The sequence below is a fragment of the Necator americanus genome, chromosome IV (assembly GCF_031761385.1).
Source record: "Necator americanus strain Aroian chromosome IV, whole genome shotgun sequence".
Lineage (NCBI taxonomy): Eukaryota > Metazoa > Nematoda > Chromadorea > Rhabditida > Ancylostomatidae > Necator > Necator americanus.
The window spans coordinates 3356330-3370600 of NC_087374.1; the positions used below are offsets into that span (position 1 = coordinate 3356330).

Consider the following 14271-nt stretch of genomic DNA (forward strand, 5'->3'; position numbering starts at 1 on the left):
CATGTTGACGTGTTCGCTGTGATGGCACTGTTTTCGCATCGATTTCTCCTTTTTCCATTACTTCACTGTTCTTATCACTTCTACTTAGAACTTTGTTGGTGCTAACGCGTCCACCTTGTTTTGTGTGACTCATTAATGTGGTAACAAACCTGTTTGTAAACGTGGCTCGCTCAGGTTCAATAGATGTTATTTGATTGATTAAATTGATGAAGTGTTGTAGACATTAGACGCTTGCCTTTCGCCACTGCAGTTGTGTTATTTCTGATACTTATATACTTGATCAGACCACTTCAAATGGAATGATGGTGCCAGCAGATTCAAGCAGCTTATTCTGCTTTCGGAAATGGGTGTTTCTTGGGTGTTTGAACATGACAAAACAGCCAAGGAAGTCGAACGCTTATTAGAAGGTGGCGGTGCTGAACAAATCGGCACGTTTACTGTTGATTGTTTGCCCTATATTCCAAATGATAAGGTAAGCTGTAGGGTCCGTTTGTGCTTGGCATTTTCTCACAAATACCACTTTATTTTAGCTTCAAAGTTGTATCCAACATAACTACGTGCTTCATCACAGCAATTTTCCACAGAGTTCTTTTTCTATCGGTTCGTTGTGACTGCTTAATTTTTCATTTCGCCTTAACTACTTGCTTTTTTCGTCTGCTTTTTTTCTTGAGGAGGAACCTTTATTGGTGTTTTGGCGAATTAAGCCAGTTGCTGTACCCGATTTCACACGCACATCTTTCAAATTAAATGGAGTTAAAACTCTCAGATGCATTTGTTTATGTATTTAGATGATTACTACGAGAGCAGCCATTTTCAGTTCTGCTTAGGGTTGCGTGCTTTTTTAGTACTCGTCCAACGACTCGGTTTTTCTTTTCGGTAGACGGAGGAAGAGAGAGAGAGATGGTGGGGGAGGGAGAGGAGATTTGTGCATACGGCAGCATATAAAGTTTCAAAGTTAAGAACTAATTTATTAGAGATTGATCCTACAATCAATGTAAACGTTTCATCTACGAAAATGCAACCCATACCGAGCTGTGATGGCGTATTGCAATGATCAGAGACAAGATTCTGGAATTGAAGAATTGAATTGAAGGAAATCTGAGAGCTCTAATGGTGAACATGTTTTACGAAATACCTATTTCTCGTAGTATTGGGTGTCAACTGATTGATGCAACTGGACAATTGCATGCACGCAGACATGACATGACACTCCACTGCACTTCGTTCCTGTCTCTTACTTAGTAGTTTTCCAGATTTTTATGATTATGCTGATTTTTTGTTCATTTCCAATGCCGACACCCACTGAAATGTTTCACTGTGCGTTGTAAAGTTCCTCGAGATAGATATATCACCAAATGAAAAAAAATAATGTGTATCTCAACCTAACAGCTGGGATTAACAAAGTGCCAGGCATGTACGAAGTGCGGGCGGTCATCAGGGAACTCAAGTAAACTCTAACTGATTTTTTGGAATGCGTTAGTTCATGCACTCGTTGCTTCATACTTCTCCAGCTTGCAAGTGAAATTTTCAAGCTGTTAGCCCTCTAAAATACTTCTACGCCTACAGTTTACATGGACTACTTTGTACTTCTAATCGTTCTTCGCATGTGCCTATTCGAATTTCTGAGACGCTTTTCCATTTTTATTTGACATTGTTATAAAGCCCACACAGAAGCAGTAGTACATCCTAAACAAAAGTATGCTCACACGGCTACTACAATTTCCCTAAGTATAATCGGTTCAAAACGAACCAAAGCCTGATACGATTGCGGGTACGCTGAGGTAGAATCCTCACTCAGCTACAGAATGCGAAAGCAATAACCAAGGGTTTTGGCTTGATCGCAATGGCTGGCGCCATTGCGCCACTTCAAGCGCAATCGGGTACGCAATTGCACCGGGCTTCAGGTCGTTTTTACCTGACTATAGTATTTCTTTTTCCTACTATGTAGTTTTCACAATGTCAAACTATAGTTTTTATATTGATTCTTGGTGAACTGTATAGTCTAAACTTCTAAATTTGAGTATTCGTCCCGAAATATGTCTATGATGATTCGTTTATGTCAACCAGTGTTTCGAACATTGAAAGATAAATAAGTTTGATTAGACATTGTTGCAATTCCCCTCCATTTTTAGTTTCAAACAAATGCATTCATTGGGTTCACTTGTCCAACGATACCTGGTTTAAGTCATCTTCAAGGTGCTTATTTCGTGGGGAAGCGATTTTTGATGAAATCTCTGCATTATATTACGACGTGATTTCTCATCATGTGAACGCATTGACGTCGGCCGCTGTCGTTTCAACGAAGTACAATTTCGATCTTCTTATTACAATTGTGAAGTTATTGTGAAGATTTAGATGAATGTATGAATGGAATGAGTTAATGAATCAAAATGTGTATATTGTTTTTGCCTTCTCGTTGCAAAAGTAAACGAGTTTGCTAAACATAGCCTTTTCAACAATATACCAGTTAAGATTTTGGCAAAATATAAAAATTCCTGTATAATGCAATGAAGAAGTGGAAAATAATGGAAGAATGATCGAAAGTCCAACAATTGTTTTTTTTTTTCAACGATGTGACAGGAATAGCTTCCTTATTACTGAGAAATGACGCAATAATCTCTATTGTGCTTGTTTTTAATTATTTGGTTCCTTGTTTGTTGTTGTTGTGATGTGTATAGTTAAGTCCATTCAGCTCCCACGGACAATATTCGAACAAGTCCACGAGCAATTTGTGATCTAGGATTTGATCTCATACTCACGAAGTTGTCGTCCGGATTGACTCCCGATACCGCTGGAAAATTCGAGGTTTCCTATGTTATTCAATGGCTCCATAAGCGTATCATTGCTTGCAACTGGTTCATGCATTTTCACTGTTTCTATTAGTTATTCAAATTGCTATTATTACTTTTACCCTGTTCCTTTTCTAAATAAGACGGTTTTCTGTCAGTAAAGAGTTCTAGAGTGTACGACATTTGACCTCCAATGTGCGGGATAACAATTGCGGTCAAGAGCTGGTGCTGTTTTCAGTTTTCCATGCTTATAAAATTTCTTCTTCATAGCTTTTTCCCTTCTCAGAGCTTCACTGATGCTTCTTAATATTAGTTGTTGATTTAGATATTGTGTGTCACCAGAAATCCCAACTTTGCTGTGATATTGCTGACAACAAAAATTTTGTCAAGAAGAATTCGCTAGTTGCAAACTTTATTCGTGTAGACGAACATCGCAATTGATTTTCGGAGAATAAACAAAATCCGAAGTAAACGCGCCTGCCATTTTTTCCAAGAAGATATGAAAATCAACGCTGAGCAAACTCTTTGATGAACCTCAGCACACATCTCTGTTTCGAAGAAACTCAAGGTTATCGATGAAATCAACTGTGCTTGTGTTTTGTTTTCCTGTGGAGTCGTTTTTCACCTATTCAGCGTTCTATTGTCTTGGAACATTGACGTGCTTACTTAAGCTTTCCATCAATCAAGTATTCGAGCTGCATGGAAGGATTTTTTTTCAAGAATACAACATAAATCCTTTCTTTAGAAGATTACTGAAGAAAACATTGGAGGTTTTTCACTTGTGAAATTTAGAGGAACGACATTCACAAGGCTCGGATATTGTCGCACAACCATAAGCTTATTTTTATTTCGAGATGGATTCTATTTTACTGCACTGAGCACATGATCGAAATAACAGCTCAAGGTAGCGCGACACTTGACGTATTTAGCGTGAAATTGCCTGAATCAAACTTCTACTTAGGGTTCTGAAAACAGTGAAACCGCCAAATTACTAGACCAAATTTTTACCGACAAACCTTGCATGCACATGATAGAAAGCATTTTTCAGCTTACTGGCGTGGAGTACCGACTAAGAGATTTTGTCGTTCGTGTCGGCACTGCATCGCAAGTTACTACTACCAAAGGAGTCATAGTTGAGGTGAGGGAAGGAAATATTTGGTTCCTCAAGAAGTATTGTGGATCGTTCATAGTGATTTACCTTTAAATCCGTGTCCAGCTGATGACCTGTTTCAAATCCCCCATTCTGTTCTGTGTTGTTCCAGGTGGAATATGAACCTTCGCAGGTAGCTGTTCAAAGCGCGCATATGATGAACGAAATGATGCAGATGTTCTTTCCGCAATACGTTTGTTTCATTTCATTCTTTTTTTTTGGTAAAGTATCCACAAATTGTTTCTATTTTTAAGTCTTCACACAATTACTTTCCAGGCTGGGAGCAAGCCTGACGTTATCAACAAGTCATCACCGGAACCTTACTCCGCTCTAGACACTATGTATCAATATTTAACTATTTTTCGACGTATGAGGAAGAAAACCTGATCATTTCGTTATTTTAAATAAATTATTTGTTCATAGCTGAATCCATTCGTTGATCTATGATCTGATCTAGTTCGTTTTATACATTTTTTTGGATTGGACTATAAATCAAAGCTCATCATATATTCTGGAATCAGATGCATTCCACACATCCTATGTGGCGTATTGTCTTCGAGCACGTTGACGAGGCTCGAGCACTTGTCAACAGGCAGTGTTCTCATTTAGAATCGTGGCAGGTAATTGAATCTTCTATCGTTACCAATATATTATATATTACGAGTGGTAATATTTCAGATTATGTCGTACACGTTAGCTGCTTGTTTTCTGGTTATGTGGTTTCGACGGATGAATCGTTCGGATAAGCCATTCATCCACAGACTGAGGTATGTTCTTGAACATAGAACTCGTCCCACCAATATCAGTAAAAAACAGGCATGTGCTGGACGGCGTACGAGAATTCAACAGGGCCAACAGTTTCATGACATACTTTCATTGCTGGTTAATCTTAAGTTCTTAGTTAAGACTTTATAAGTGTCTTTTTTTAATCTAACGAAATTAAGACAATATAAATGTGATGTTTTCTGCCAGGAGTCTCTTAAACGAAACAAATTGAATGATATTCTTGCTCATTGCATCTAATGATGAACTTTTTGATTCGGTTCTTTATACAGTCTGTGGTAGGCAGAAAAAAATCGAATCAAATATATAGAGTTGTGCGTTGCCCCTAGGCACACAACTGAATAATTCAAATTGAAACTTTTTTTTGGAGAGTATGTGAAAGTGGTTTCGAGCGATCTTTTACATAACCTACAGTTAGTAAGGTGTCATATCCCCGCTGTTAGAATTTCAGTCCACAAGAGTGAGTAGTAGACAGACATCAAGAATTATTTTCCTTTTTTGCAGAAGCTCTGTGTACTCAATTATTCGGTCTCTTCCTTGGGTAAAAAGAAGAGTGAAAGCTGATCTTGAAAGGGCTCGTAAAGAAATTGAAGAGGAAGTCCATCAGTATGACCAGGTTTGTTTCACAGTTGATAGTTTTACGGTATTATCGATCTTTCAAACATTTGTATTCTTCCAGAAGCGCGAATTTTACAAGTTTTTACCTGAGCATCCACTCGGAGGCGAAGAGCTACTCTCGGAAGCTCGTCAGTACGCTTCAATGGGTGAGCGACGTTATATGGAGCATTACGACCCTCGTACGAGGAATCAAGACCTCTCGTTGTGCGCAAAGGTGCTATAATCTTACGGCTTGCGCCTTCTAGTCTAGAACAATTCTTTAAGATTTACGATCTCTTCTCTCATTCTGACCCACATCGCTCGGATGCGTTTCCCGGAGCGAGAAAAATGGAAGCCGAAGTTGGTAATCTTGAGTCACTTAAACATGATGTCTGCACTCCTTTTTGTGTTTCTGCAGATTTTGAGGATGGCGTTGTCAATGTTCCATGGCGGTGCTGAGGCGGGTGGTGTAGTAGCAGGAGGTGGAACAGAAGCAACATTGCTAGCTTGCCTCGGTGTGTCTCGTTTCGAGTTTTTCAATTTTTGCCGAGAAGTTGTATAAGCTATCAATCGTTGCTGTGATAACTGATCCCATCGCATGCCACGTTCTAAACCCGGAATATTTTTTGAAATTATGCCTTCGATGACAGGGAAATACACTTGTGTAATTTTACGATTCCAAAACAGTGCGTTGGCAGATTACTTTCTGGTTAGAGTATTTTCCTTAATGTTGAACTCTTTAAACAACTGAAAGAACATCGGACAACCTAATAATTGTAATTTGGGAAATTTAGACTTGGATTGGAAATTAATAATTCGGAACTCTGATACGAGTTCGAAATGGTTGATTACGTAGGGTAAATAGGTAAATCAAGAGTAAATAGTCGAATTCAAGAATTGGCATCTGGAATGCCCATCTCTGCTGTTTGAGTTGCGGACGAAAATGTTCCTTACACCAAGTGTCGTTGCGTTCCGTTTGGTGAGCAACTTATAGTGCTTTCGAATGGTGCTTGAATGTAAGCAAAGTTGGCGAGGAGTGGGATAGGAAGGCATTTAAGAAATTTCGTTACTTATAGCTCCAATCATAGGCATGAAGTGATTCATGAAGACATAGTACGTTTATGTTGTCAAGATAACCTAATATTGTGACGGTACGAAACCTCTGAGAAATCATTCTGTTCACGTAAATGGAAGTTTTGAGTGACTTTTTAATCCTTTTTGTGCGTGGCTTCGCCGACTTCGATTTTTTTTATTTCAATGTTTCTGTTTTAATGTAATGACGCTTTGTTGAGCACACTGACTTTCTGGCTTCCATATCAGTCACTCAAAACTTCCATTTACTTGAACATATCAGTCAGTTAGATGAGTTTTTTCTTGTGTTTAGAATTATATACCAAAGAGATACCAGTAACAGTCAAGATAACCTAATATTGTTGACTTCGAGTTGTATGGGCGAATAATTTATTTCTCTTCAGCTTATCGCAATCGAGCTTGGGCAAGAGGTATGTATCGCCCAGAAATAGTTGCGCCTTCTACTGCCCATCCGGCACTGGACAAGGCAGCAGCACTTTTTAGAATGACAATCAGGCGTGTACCAGTGAGGGAAGATGACCGAGTTCACGCAGCTGCTGTTAAAAGAGCGATCGGTCCGCACACTTGCATGGTAAGGTTGCATCTGCTTGTGAAATCGTCATCGTACAGTATGTAGTACCTATATCAGCTGTGAGGTCTGAGAAAACTACACATAGACTTTCTTTTTGCTAGATTGTCGCCTCAGCTCCGAATCACATCACAGGGACCGTAGATCCAATTGAGAAACTTTCTGAGGTTAATATTTATTTTCATGCGAAACTATTGACTTCAGTTATTTTTCGCAAAATTTTGAGGTGGCACAACGATTTGGTGTACCACTACATGTGGATTGCACCCTTGGTGGCTTTCTACTTCCCTTCATGGAGTACTGCGACTATTCCATCCCCACTTTTGACTTTCGTCTACCTGGAGTCACTTCCATTGCAATCGATTTGCACCGCGTAAGAGTCATTGTTCAACAGATTAACTGATGAATATTTGATGTAATAATCATGCTCGATAGTACGGTCAAGCTCCGCGATCGTGTTCGGTTCTAATGTACCGTGACCAGTCAATGATGCGTCATCAGTGCTTCTGTAACAGTGACTGGGCTGGCGGTGTCTATGCGACTCCCACGATAGCTGGCGGTCGAGATGGAGGTGCTGTTGCAACGGCATGGGCAACACTTTTGGGCAAGGTTTGTTATCATACGAATCAATTCTCCTGAGGATAATTATTCTCTGCTCGAGAAGATTCGCTCTCTCCAGCATCATAACTTTCAAAACCGCAGAAGGGTCAAATTGGCTTGCAGGGTCGAGATGGGTACATAAATGCCTGCCATCGAGTAGTCGAAACCACACGCCGCCTTGCGGATCTACTTTCCGATATTGATGGAATTACATTAAGAGGAGCTGCTGATTTATGTATCGTGGCATTTGAAACCACCCTTGGGGATATCTATGTTCTTGTTGATTTCATGACTACTAAGGTACTCCACTTGAGTTTCTCTTATTGATTCTAGTGTTATTCTGCTCTTTTTCCTTCTCCCAGGGTTGGCATGTGGATCCTCTTTTGTCTCCGGAGGCAGCAAGAGTCCCAGTTACGTTGAGGATGTGTGAAGAAGGTGTACTAGAGGCTTTCGTAGAAGATGTCTATGAAGGCCTCCGTTATCTCAGTGAGAATCCTACGAAGACCACAAAGACATCAGCTTTTTACCACATGTTGCAAACGGTACGTTTCCACAGACCAGGCTGTTTCCTTGTGTTTCGTTTTTAGAGAAATATTTCTGTTATTGGCAAAATTTTCCGCTTTTAGCAGATGAATTTTATCTGTTTTGATCTCCTGACATAACGAAACTCTCGGAAATTTCGAGAGTCTGAAGTCATTGACTGCTTGCTTTCTTCTTTAGAGATGAAGACGATCCCTATTATTTAGAGAGGATGAGGTTCCTTTTTGAATTTGAACGGGATCAGAGATAGGAACGAACTTATAGGGAGTCATATATAGAGGGTTCAGAAATAATAGCCTTGACACTAATGAGTGCATGATTTATTTAATAGTTGATATAATACGGTATAATCAAAGTCTTTTTTTTCTCTTAGCGCAGTTTGTAGATATGTTGGTGGGCTGAACAACCTGCCAGAATCATGGATATAGTCATATATCTAGATATCTCAAACGAAGTTGTAGCAAATAAAAGCATAATTGTTCGTACTTTCAGGTGGCTGACAGGATGCTTGTAGACGAACTCTCACTGATTCGTTTGCAAGCGCATTACAGCGTTCCACCTCCTTTGGATCGAGACCATCGAGCAGTGCGCTCCCTAAGTGTAGATGGTCGTAAAATCAGCATGTTGACGTCGACGGAGGTTATGAAACCCTCATCTGAGAAGGCATAATAAGTAGATCTTTTATAGTCATCCTTGCTTTTTACACGGTGCCTTTACCAAGTCTTAGTTATGATTTAAATGATAGATTTTCAATGTACCATTGAGTTTGTATTCCCAATTACTAACGAATTGTAACTGCAGAATATAATACGGTATCTAGTATATATGTGCACTCGTGCAGCTTTTCGAATATTCTCGCGCAAATTTTACCACAGTTCCACTCCTTGCATCTTGACTCCCTTTTCAAGCAGCATTTCTCAGTTGTTTTTAATTGCATTTTTAGTATCTCTATACATAGGTTTTTGTTCTACTTGTACATAGCATTTGAGATGATAATATGCTTTGCCAAGAGCTTATTTAAATTTGCTAGCCGTTGATTCTTGCGAAATATATTCCCTGGCACTTTCTCGTCCTTTTCAATAATGTTAAATTGCCTCGTGAAAAAAGTCATCTGAGAATGAATATTATTCGGTATTGTGTTGACAGATTGTTCCAGTTCGGTTCGTACCGTTGAGCACATTACCTTTGTTGGTAGCTTCCGTCTTTAAAGCCGTTACATCTTGGGAATTTTAGTGAGACATCTTAGTTTTACCAGCATAATCAATTTTTTGAAGCATATTACAAAGTCTACATTTACTAGTTACAGGTTTTTATGAAGGATGTAGACATTTGGAATATTCCTATTTTTCAACTGACTAATCTTACCCTCATTCTCATTTTTCTCGTATTTATAGTCCTGTGCATTCTTAGCGCCATCTGTCGAAGGAGGTATGTTTTCAAAAGCGAATAAATATTAGGTAAGTTAATAAATACTAAGTAAATTCATTTCGATAGAAGTGTTGCTAGCCCTGGAAAATGGATGAAAGAATTCCTTGGACATTTCTAGGCCAACTGAAGTTTTTGTTCTGACTTCTTCCATTTGACTCTTTTACTTTTCGGCTTGAGATTCTCTGTTTTTAGTCGTAGCCTCTTTTTCTTAATATTAATGCCTAGCATTTGTGTTTTTTTTCTTCTAGTTTTTAGTTTGGCTCTTCTCTTCCATTCGTTTCATTAGCATTTTTAATCACTTTCGCGGATTTTTCTTTTCTAGAAGAGGAGGGAGAAGGGAGAGAAACGGGATGAATGCAAATTTTAATCATACTTATGCCCAAAATACTGGTAGAATAAAACAGTGTGAATGCGTTAACTACACCTGCAACATTTGTCTGCGGTTTAAGTTCCAAGCGAATAAGGAGGAAGCGCATACATTTAATAAATGCTCGCTATCACTTGGTGTGCTCTTATTGGTTCATCTTCTTATCGAGATAAGGTTTTCAGGAAAGCCATTGAAGATTTATCAAGTAATCGTTCAACGCCGCAATATGATAATGAGCAACTGTAGTCAAAGAAAAATTGCTCCGCTGAGAATCACCGTTTTTGTGACGTAAATTGCAATACGCTTAATTCTTTACATCAAATGCTAATCGTGATTTCAATCCTGTAGTGTGAGATGAGCTATTTATGTGTGTTTGTTGCCTAAGTTTGAAATATCGTTGAAGGTTCTTTTGTTGAATTCGTCAATTAGTTTTTTTTTTGTGTTCTTAAATGTAACGTTTGGAATATGTCAAAGAAATTATCATCAATCAACCATAACTTAGTTCTTGTTTAATTTAGTTAATTGCTTAATTATGATTAATTGATAACATGATTGATTAATTGAACAATTATTTTAATTCCCAGCGGTACGCAGCTCGCTGAACCGCTATCCTCTTTACAAGCCTCGTGCCATTACAATCACTCATTTGACTACAACGAGATTTGTGCAAGGTACGCGAATGGAAAATCTATTGATCCTACGAGATTTTCTTGTTTTTAGTCGAATAGAAGAGCGCCGGTGTGAACGGGAGGCTCGCTTACAATGCGAAAATCCATCTGCTGATGTCACTCTCGACAGGTATTCAGTTGGAGTGTTCCATACACGAGAACTCACACAACGATTACTGCAGGATTGATCGCTCAATTGGTGCCGCACTTGCCGTGGAAAAACTCCTGCGAGATAGCTACATTTTCGATACGCGAGTAATGAGCCGACCTTCGGGAGACGTACTTGTGGTTGCTGCGAAACGGGACTACATCTGAGGGTGAATATGAATCTATGGGGTCTATTTTCTAGATCTGTTCTAAAATGAATCAGAATTCTATGGATAAGAATGTGCATATTACTTTCCATGTATTATAAAAAATATCGTCATTGCTTTTATCTGAAAGTGGAATTACAACAACAGCATACACCTTTACAGTTCGTTATCGGAAATGTTAGCACAATCGAACCGAAACGACCTGCAGAATGGTACAATTGCGCAAGTGGTTGCGCTCGAAGTGTCGCATTAGGACTCCTATTTACCGTTGTGACAAACGTTTCTGGTCGTTTCTTCCTGGCTATTGCGTAGCGAAGAAGAGGTGCCACCTTTTTGAGGGACATCCTAGACTGTATCATGCTATCAACTATTTTTTCTGACAGTTAGGCCGCGTACAACAACATTGCCTCGCTGCCTTTTGCAAATTTGGTTCTGCCAATTTCTGGAACTTACAGTGATTGTCCTAGTAAATATATGTTCTATCCGTGATGAGCTGTTTCGAAAACCCCCAAAAGACCACCAATGGCAAGAATGAGGGTGGGATACCATAAGCTGAGTAGTTAATACCCCCAAATATGTAGGACCTCGACAAATTAAATTGTTTCTTCCGCTGTACAAGGACGTCCACACTGGGCACAAATGAATGCAATGGCAGATGGTCATAAGGACGGATCTCCCGCACATCTCGCCCTGTTTGGGACTAAGCTCGGTTCGCTGTGATAATTTCTCTCACCTGACTAATCGGTTAGTCATATTATAAAAGAATAATCATGGGTGAATATTTACACTTTGGTAGATAAAAATTTGACAATACATCACATTTGCAAGCTACAGATAACAGGATATAAGACAATCAACGACCTTTTGGGTGCAGAGAGATCAAACATATACTGGACCCGCTTCTCAACAATGTCAGCATTGCTGCTCCACTTCCCACATCACAACGGGTGCATCCGGACTTAGTCGTGGGATTGCGTATTGTTCCTTGCCCTGCATAAAAGCATTTTGAAAACATCCACTGTACTGCTTACTGCATCTCTTTCATAGTCTCACGAAAAGAAAAAAGTGAAAAGGAGTCATCTAATTCAAAAAGTGGAAATGAGGCCAGTAAAAAGGTGGGTTTGATCATAAAGACAGGAGCTTATAAAAATAAGATAAGAGATAAGAGATAATTGTCGATAAAGGTGCAATTTGTGATCTCAGAACGAACCTTCGGCCGAAGATTATTCAAAACTCTGTGCAGTCGTCGCAAGTGACCATCAGCTGACTTCTGTTCCGTATAAAATTCATGAGCAACATCACCGTCCTCATCAATGAATTGTGAGCTTAAAAGAAACATGACAGAATTCGTATGAAAGAACAACTATTTCCTGGTACTACTCACCTAAAAGTTTCATGTACAAGAAAGATTTCAGGTAAGTACCCTTTTTTCCTCATAATTTCGGCATACCTGGCCAAATACTGATCATGTCGAAGTCGAGCTAGTGAAGCGTGCTCACTCTGAAACTAATGTCTTATCTTAGTATGACAAAAACACGATACAGCAGCAATGTTACAGAACACATAGGTCCAACATTTTGCTGAAAAATGCCTGGTTTGAAAAAAAAATAACGAAAACGACCTGCATGCTGCACAAATGCTTCGGTTCATTTATTACTTGTCATTGGATCATTTTTTTGTGAATCGTATTCAGTAAATTAAACAGAACACTATTAATTTCTTTACATGCAATACCAAAGTAAAGGAACACTCTGTGATCATGGTCTGCTGCTGCCGGCTGGTGCTTACTTCCTTACTTTTATTCTTACCTTCCTGGAGTTTCACAATTGTACTGTTATAGTAAAAGTAGATTTAGTTAGGAGAAATTCGAGGTCTTGATGACGTTGACGACGATCGTTACAATTTAAGATTAGTAAGAAAGCGAATTGCAGTTGGGTTTAACATTCTTTACACGGGTAAGTTTTCAGCAGCACACGCACTTTATCTGTTCAATACACAGCTCTTTTACTCTCATCAAAAAAAAAAAGTCACAACCAGCTTCGAACGCTTAAATCAGCACCAACGCATCCCAAAAACTAGCTGCTTCCACCGTTATTTTCAGAAGAGAAGATTGAAGTCTTTGAGGATATGGGATCAGGGGGAACTTCTAATGTAACAGGAAAGGGTTTTCTTCGCATTACGACTACGAAAGGTGAAAATCGTGCACAATTACACAAAGAAATTGGACAGGAATTACATCCCTAAAAATTGAGATCTTAAAGGAGCCCTACACGCAAAAAAAAAACGATAAAGCAAGTGGAGGAGAATTTCACTAAGACTACGTGATCCTATTCCTTACACGGAAAACAATGAAAACTCATAGGAAACAAAAAGAAAAGAAGCTTTCTTCTCGAGCTACTTCTTGGCTAACGTTATTCGTAATATTATGACACGTTTTACGCTGACTGCAAATGAAGCGGGATTAAAGTATTACAATGTCGTAAACACAGAGTAGAAGCGTGTAGGAACATCAGGACTAAGTAATAATTTGCGTGTGGAGACGAAAGGGTGTCACACATCCAAGAACGCGTCGTGTGAAGTAACCACTCATAAGTATTATTTCCGTAATCATACACAAGTGATAACTGCACTACTACTTTTCAAACGTCTCCAATACAATTTCTTTATCCAAAGCAGAATAAAGGAATGAGATCGCATGAGATTTGCCCGCAAGACGAGTGTTCAAATTTGATCAATTAGTGTTTCCAAACAAGAATAATTTGTTCGAAATGAAGGGTTGAGTATATTGATTTAAGCGTATAAAATCCGAGTTCCGTTTTTTCGAGAAAAGACACCATTTCTATAAAATTTCAGTCTTCATCTGGGATGTGAAGAGCTTCAGACTCAAAATGGCCAGAAGCTTTCGAATATTACTAATTTCCACAAAAGAGGGTGCTTCAGTTTCCTCGTGTTATTCAAGAATTTCTCTTGCACGTTTTCTTCTTGTGTTTTTAATGTCATGTAAAAATGTTGGGTGGTAATTGCTGTCGGTGCAACATGCGCTACCGCACCACTTCTACATGACGGCCTTCGCCTTCCGCACAATATGACACAAACATGGTCGACCACATATTGATTATTTTGGAAATCTTGCCACTTACTGTACTGTACTGAACACGAATAGCCAGTACCATGTTCTCTATCCTGACCCACAGTTACTCTGATCATCAAAAGGCGGCAAACGCTTACACTAACGTCAACATATTCACAGCTAAGGTCGTGTATCAATAATTTGAACATTTGCGATATTACCTCTGCACTTGTAGGAGCTCCTGTTGACTTGGCTTCCTTTTTATTATGTGAACTTGTAAATTGACCCATCACAACAAGTGCCAC

The 14271-nt window shown here is 39.1% G+C and overlaps 5 protein-coding genes across 6 annotated transcripts; 4 read left to right on the top strand and 1 right to left on the bottom strand.

Annotated features, from left to right (window-relative positions):
* Positions 1-343: 343 nt before the first annotated feature.
* RB195_000284 (uncharacterized protein) lies at positions 344-4326 on the top strand (the record flags this gene model as incomplete). Its single annotated transcript, XM_064196533.1, has 6 exons — positions 344-472; positions 531-600; positions 2693-2805; positions 3838-3927; positions 4052-4132; positions 4216-4326. The coding sequence occupies 6 exons, from the start codon at positions 344-346 to the stop codon at positions 4324-4326; spliced, it is 594 nt and encodes a 197-aa protein (XP_064052414.1).
* Positions 4327-4460: 134 nt separating this feature from the next.
* On the top strand, positions 4461-8788 carry RB195_000285 (uncharacterized protein; the record flags this gene model as incomplete). The annotated part of the gene is made up of 13 exons (XM_013434959.2): positions 4461-4559; positions 4618-4706; positions 5227-5338; positions 5402-5554; positions 5605-5679; positions 5738-5834; positions 6795-6982; positions 7084-7146; positions 7206-7352; positions 7415-7588; positions 7703-7879; positions 7942-8121; positions 8612-8788. 13 exons carry the CDS (start codon positions 4461-4463, stop codon positions 8786-8788), a joined length of 1731 nt encoding a protein of 576 aa, XP_013290413.2.
* Positions 8789-9431: 643 nt separating this feature from the next.
* Positions 9432-10897, top strand: RB195_000286 (uncharacterized protein; the record flags this gene model as incomplete). 2 transcript variants are annotated; one of them, XM_064196534.1, is made up of 5 exons in its annotated part: positions 9432-9547; positions 10097-10156; positions 10499-10585; positions 10635-10712; positions 10765-10897. In XM_064196534.1, the coding sequence occupies 5 exons, from the start codon at positions 9432-9434 to the stop codon at positions 10895-10897; spliced, it is 474 nt and encodes a 157-aa protein (XP_064052415.1). The 2 variants fall into 2 exon arrangements, with proteins under 2 accessions (XP_064052415.1, XP_064052416.1); XM_064196535.1 differs by lacking the exon at positions 10097-10156.
* A 71-nt stretch (positions 10898-10968) lies between these two features.
* On the top strand, positions 10969-11208 carry RB195_000287 (uncharacterized protein; the record flags this gene model as incomplete). Its single annotated transcript, XM_064196536.1, has 1 exon — positions 10969-11208. The coding sequence occupies one exon, from the start codon at positions 10969-10971 to the stop codon at positions 11206-11208; it is 240 nt and encodes a 79-aa protein (XP_064052417.1).
* A 600-nt stretch (positions 11209-11808) lies between these two features.
* RB195_000288 (uncharacterized protein) lies at positions 11809-14256 on the bottom strand (the record flags this gene model as incomplete). Its single annotated transcript, XM_013434957.2, has 4 exons — positions 11809-11886; positions 12107-12221; positions 12281-12396; positions 14188-14256. The coding sequence occupies 4 exons, from the start codon at positions 14254-14256 to the stop codon at positions 11809-11811; spliced, it is 378 nt and encodes a 125-aa protein (XP_013290411.2).
* Positions 14257-14271: the final 15 nt, after the last annotated feature.